This window comes from Prosopis cineraria, unplaced genomic scaffold (assembly GCF_029017545.1).
Source record: "Prosopis cineraria cultivar Desert tree isolate PC_DT_omini unplaced genomic scaffold, ASM2901754v1 PC14, whole genome shotgun sequence".
In the NCBI taxonomy this organism is placed as follows: domain Eukaryota; kingdom Viridiplantae; phylum Streptophyta; class Magnoliopsida; order Fabales; family Fabaceae; genus Prosopis; species Prosopis cineraria.
Window position 1 is genome coordinate 18,886,612 of NW_026555345.1, and position 6,191 is coordinate 18,892,802.

Consider the following 6,191-nt stretch of genomic DNA (forward strand, 5'->3'; position numbering starts at 1 on the left):
TGAGTGCGCCCCTGACATTTCCCAGGGAGAAAGAAGAGAGCGAAGAGGCGGCCGAAGGACGTCGTATTGGCAGGGGCTACTAATCTCAACAATGGCAACTTCAAAGCTCGTGTCTAGGTTGTCGTCTAGGCTACATCCTCTTGCTCTTAGAATCACCAAACCAACTCTCTCTTCCCCGCTCAACGCTGCCTCTCCACGACGTGTTTCTTGCATTTCACGGTTAGATTTTTCTTCCTCGCATTGTTTTTCTAGCCTGATAGATTTTTCTTAGTCACGCTTTTTTGTTTAGTTCCCGAGGAAAAATGATAGGGCTTTCTCTCATTCTCTTAACCTTGGAATTATTGCTTCTAGAATCATGTATACTGGTTTGTCATATTTGTGTTTTTTCTTTTGGCCAGGTTACCGGTGGAGTTGGGTTGCTCGGGATCAATGATGCCGTTGCATAGCGCAGTAGCTTCAGCTCGGTTAGTATCAAGTTTGTCCACAGAATCTTGGAGCTGGGGATTAGTTCCTCAAGGTACGTTCATTAACTTGATGGGCAATGTTGCTTGGTAGTTGTGCATTTGAGATGAATTTTCTTGGGGAAAAATGATTTAGGAGATATATGTCAGCATAGAAATATACGTCTCGGTTCCTGCGTATTATCTGTTTGTGTTTTGGTCCCAGAGAAATACCACCATAGTAATAATTTGCATCCGGAATTGTGTCCCCCCCCCCCCCCCCCCCCGGGCGTGAGTAACTTAGCTTAATGCTATGGTATTTTATACTCAGCTTTATGTGTTTGGCTTACTATGTGTGCTTTGTTCATGAAACAAATTGGATCATGAATAATGAAGGAGTTAAAAATTGGCAGGAATTCAAACACTCCAGAAGTCTAGATACTTTAACATTCCTCCTTTTCATACCTCTTCTTTCTATCTTTCCATTTTAGCAGCCTTAGGGGTGGGAAATTCCTTCTTCTTTTGTGGAGATAGACCTTTCGAACAAACCATTTTAATTATTTGAGGGAATGGTTGAGAGTGTTGTCTTCTGTTGTTGAGGGGTTTAGTCCATTGTCTTCCTGCAGAATAAGTTTAATCTTGTGAAGCATTTAAGTAGTACAAGTTTACAAAGTAATCCTCTTTCCATCTGATTTTTGTTATGGTTTGATTGCGTAGTAGTTAGACATACCTTGATTACAATCATACCAAAATTTTCTTTTTATATATTTCTTGTTGGTGAATGATGGTTTGTATAGTTTGACGTTTCTGAAGGAGTTCCGCTTTGGATATGGATCCCTTTAATTGCCACTATCTCAATTACCCCTTTAATTCACCATTTATGTTATCATTTCATGCTCTACTAGGTTTTTTACCTTCTTAATTGTAGTCAGAGCCACGTGGCATATTGATAATCATCAGTTAAACATAAAATGATTAGATTTGAAGCGTTTGAGGGACAGTTGAGGGAGTGACAATTGAGGGGATGCGTATCCGTTCAGCTTCTAGTCTAATGGTATACCTAACGACCTTTATGATAATTTACAGATTTGTTTGAGAAATTTAGATTAAAAGGATCCCGTGTCTTTCCTTCCATTTATAAATGGGTGTATTGCATTTATGTTTGTGGTTTAACTACATTGCAAACCAAATTATATAGATAATATTATCATTTTGTTGGAAAATGGAATTGGTCAGATCTGTCATAGAGTTTACTTGGATTGATTGAGATGTGTTTTCCAGGCAGTGTGGTTAATAGAAAGTAGGGTGGGGCAAAGAGACTCTTAAATGTTCAGTAATTAGTGCTATCATTTTCATTTGATCCAATATAACTTCAGTTTGAAAATCAGAAGGATGGGAGATACTATCTAAGGTAATTACTGAATTTAATTGACAGTAGTTGCACTAAAGTTTTCTGGCTTTTAAGAGTGTAAAAAAGTGTGTTCATTGCCCATTGATAACTTTCAACAGTTCCGGGGAGTTAACTCCCAAAATATGATTATCATGAAGAAATATTATGTACTAAAAAACTAATATAATTAATTTCAGTGATTGCATCATTTTCTAAAATATTCTGGAGCGCATTAAACTCAATTTCAATTTAGCTTTTCACACTTTGTGAGAATTTCAAAATTAGGCGGGCCCACATAGTTGACTAGTTGTGATATTGGCATAACTAAACCGTGGATTGATAAAAAATTATTGCTTTATAACAAATAATTGATAAGATAATTGTGTGTTTAGATGCATATTTTTCTTGTAGTATGAACTACACAGTTAAATGGCTGAAGTTAACGAGCTTTACAGATGCTTTTCTTTCTCCAATTTACAGGTATTTCCATGCCTTTATGACAGTACCTATCTGCAACTAATTGGTGCACTGTGGCATTTTCCATTTCATGGTATAATAGGGTTCCCCGTAGCATGTTTTCTTTTTATTATTGTCTTAAGGCCTTTGACTTTGTATGCTTCACCTGACATCTTTGAGGAAAACGTGGTGCAACTGATGTTGCTTACTTGTTAGATGGGTTCATTTTATGGTAATCTATTTATGGAATATCTTTTTTGGGATTTCCTGGCACTGGCTTAGCTTTTTGTCAAACTAATAATGTTATGCATTGCATTTGAGGTTTTAACAAATTGGTGCAAACTAGGGCAATTCTAGACCATTGCCAAACTAGATATGATATCTTCAACCATTTGGCCCACTGGGGAAGAAGATCCTAGTCTTATGGTTGGAAGTGAGAATTGGTGGATTGGGTTGGGTTGCATTTTTCCCCCCTTTTGAGTACAAATGGCTATGGAAAAACTTTAGAATGGTTACCAACTAAAGTTAACATAAGTAGAAGTTCTTGTTTAAGTTAAGTGGTTGGGGATTTGAACTCCAGCTCTTGTGTATGTAACACTTTAGTTGGAAGAGGTCTTCTCATTGCTTTCAGGACCTTGGAGGAGATATTCTTTACTATCAATAGAGCCTACTCGTAATGCTTACTGAAAAAAACTTTAGGACGGTTAGCTTTGGTGTCCATAAGCATGCTGCTTATCTCCTATACCAAACGGAAAAGCTCTCTGCAAAATCACTTTCAATTGAATAAAGCATTGCGAGCCGATCAGTTTGCAGATTCATTAGCTTCTCTGAATGTGTCGGGGATTGTTTTGATTAGGATATGCTAAACTTGGCCACTCTTTTTGCACACATCTCATAACAATGTGAAACGGACTGAAACGGACAACAGAACTAATACACGAGAGTTACAGAATTGAAGCCAAACGTGTTCCGTTACCCTTCATTAAGCCAATAAAACGTTTAGTATTTACATTTGTAACGTTAGCTGATTACTGTTTTCGTTCAGAGTCCTAACACTATAAATAGGACACTCACTTTGTTGTAAGAGAGGCAGACTAGAAATAAAATTCAGAGTTTTCTCTTTTCATTCGGTTTCTGTGCCATTTTGGTATCAGAGCTGGTCCAGAGAACGAGAGAGTGAGTTACAGTTGAGAAAGTACGCCGGAAAGAAGAGAGATTCAGAGGAGGAGTCCCTGACGTCTTCGCGCTTTACAAACCGGGCATTTTCTCAGAAAACTAACATCACCATCGTGCTCAGGAGGTCCGAAAACGTGGAACAAGAGGTTCCCCGTCACCGGAAACAGTCGCACGCGCCGCCACGCGCCACCGTCGGAAAACCACGCGCCTCGCCGCCGGTCCACGCGCCGTCACGCGCTATCTGAAGGTTGAAGACGCTGACGTCAGCTGCCACGTCATCGTTCTGACCGGTCAACGACAGGTCAGACCAATAGTTTTATGCCACGTGTCACAGTCGCCACGTCACTGCGCCCAGTTAGCCAACTTTTCAGAAATTGCATTTTCGCCCCAAATCTTTCAGTAATTCTAAATTTACCCCTATTTTTTTTATGAAATTTCATATTATCTCCCAAATTTTTCAGAAATTCCATTTTAACCCCTAAACTTTCATAAAATTACACTTTTGCCCCTTGATTTTACCTGAATTCCAGTTTAACCCCTATATTTTTCATAAATTTCAATTTGACCCATCATTCTTCTAGAATCGCTATTTTACCCCCTAGACAGTCCAAAATCCCCATTTTGCCCCAAGCCTTTGAAAAAAAAAAATTCACTTTACCCCTATATCCTTCAACGTTTCCAATCGCACCCCAATCTTTATCCCTAGCCTTGACACTTATTCAAAATGCCTCCAAGACGTAGACATGTGCACGAGGTTGAGATGGAAGAGTTGAGACGTAGGATACGAGAATTGGAAGCCACTGTGGAATTGCAGCAAACTCTGTTAAACAACAACAGAGAAAACTTAGAGAGAGATTCGGGAAGCAGTAGTTCGTCATCTACTGAAAACCGCCGCCGCCCACGACAACAACAATTCCGCCCTAATGACATCAAGGTTGACGTTCCTGAATTCGAGGGAAGGCTCCAGCCAGACGAGTTTGTAGATTGGCTACAAACTGTTGAACGAGTATTTGAATACAAGGAGATTCCAGATGCGCAGAAAGTCAAAATTGTCGCCCTCAAACTTAAGAAACATGCTTCTATTTGGTGGGAAAACCTCAGACGGAAGCGAGAACATGAGGGAAAGCGCAAGATTGAAACCTGGGAGAAAATGAAACGCCAGCTCACCAGGAAATTTTTACCAGATCATTACCACCAGGATAATTTTATCCAGTTGCAAAATCTTCGACAGAGATCTTTATCTGTAGAAGAATATACTAGAGAGTTTGAACAACTCATGATGAAGTGTGATATTTAGGAGAAGGAGGAGCAAACAATAGCCCGGTACCTTGCAGGCTTAAACACAGATATCAGTCGTCCAGTCCAACTTCAACAATATTGGACCTTGGATGATGTCATCCGTCTGGCCGTGCGTGTTGAGAAGCAGATGCCCAAGAGATCCGCTTTCCAACCTTCATCCTCTAGGAGTTATCCAGAAGGCCGTAAAGCAGAATTTCAGCAGACTAACTCCTCAAGCAAGCCACAACCTACTGCTATGCGCAAACCACCATCCAATGCTGCCAAGGAATCTGGTTCCAAAGCAATCAAATGCTTTAAATGCCAAGGATTTGGCCATATTGCTGCGGACTGTCCTACACGAAGGGTTGTCACCATTCGAGAAGGATCAGGGTATGAAGCACTTGAAGAAGGTGAGGAGGACGATGAGTTCTACGGTACTGATCCCGTATATGACGAGGAGGTCACACCTGTTGATCAAGGAGAAGCATTGGTGCTTAGACGAAGTCTGCATACAACAGTAGTCAAAGAAGAACCTTGGTTACGACGCAACATTTTTCACACTCGTTGCACGGCCCAAGGAAAAGTTTGTAATGTCATCATTGACAGTGGAAGCTGTGAAAATGTAGTATCTAACTACATGGTGGAGAAATTGAAGTTGCCAACACAAGATCATCCACAACCTTGCAAGCTTCACTGGCTCAACAAAGGGAATGAGGTAAGAGTTTCTAAACAATGCCTTGTGACCTTTTCTATTGGGAATCGATATTGTGATGAAGTTTTATGTGATGTTGTTCCCATGGATGCATGCCACCTTCTCTTGGGGAGGCCATGGCAATATGACCGACATGCTATGCATAACGGGCGAGCGAACACTTATTCTTTTACGAAAGATGGTGTCAAGTTTACACTAGCACCTCTACCACCCAATGAGATTAGCCAATCTTCAAGGGAATCTAGTGTTTCTAAGCCGTTAGTGTCTTTGTTGACTAAGGAGGAATTCAAGGTGTCAAAATCCGAAGCCCAAATGATGAGCATTATTCTGATGCTTGAGGTGAACGATGAGACGGTCAATCCACCTGGAGTCATTCCGTTATTATCAGAATTTTCAGATGTAATATCCGATGAGATACCACCAGGGTTGCCTCCAATGCGAGACATACAGCATGCCATTGACTTCGTTCCAGGAACAGTCATTCCTAATAAGCCTGCTAATAGGATGAGTCCTCAGGAAAATGCCGAAGTCCAACGACAAGTTGAAGAGTTGTTGAAGAAAGGGTTAGTTCGAGAAAGTATCAGCCCTTGTGCTGTACCTGTTCTTCTAGTACCTAAGAAGGATGGGAGTTGGAGAATGTGCATTGATTGCCGAGCCGTCAACAAGATCACTATTAAGTATCGGTTTTCGATACCTCGGCTTGATGATATGCTGGACCAGTTGCATGGTGCCACTACTT

At 40.7% G+C, this 6,191-nt stretch overlaps 1 protein-coding gene across 1 annotated transcript; it reads left to right on the forward strand.

Annotated features, from left to right (window-relative positions):
• LOC129293145 (uncharacterized) lies at nucleotides 1-2,551 on the forward strand. The gene is made up of 3 exons (XM_054930945.1): nucleotides 1-219; nucleotides 399-517; nucleotides 2,311-2,551. Exons 1-3 carry the CDS (start codon nucleotides 92-94, stop codon nucleotides 2,328-2,330), a joined length of 267 nt encoding a protein of 88 aa, XP_054786920.1. The 5' UTR covers nucleotides 1-91; the 3' UTR covers nucleotides 2,331-2,551.
• The last annotated feature ends 3,640 nt before the right edge of the window (nucleotides 2,552-6,191 follow it).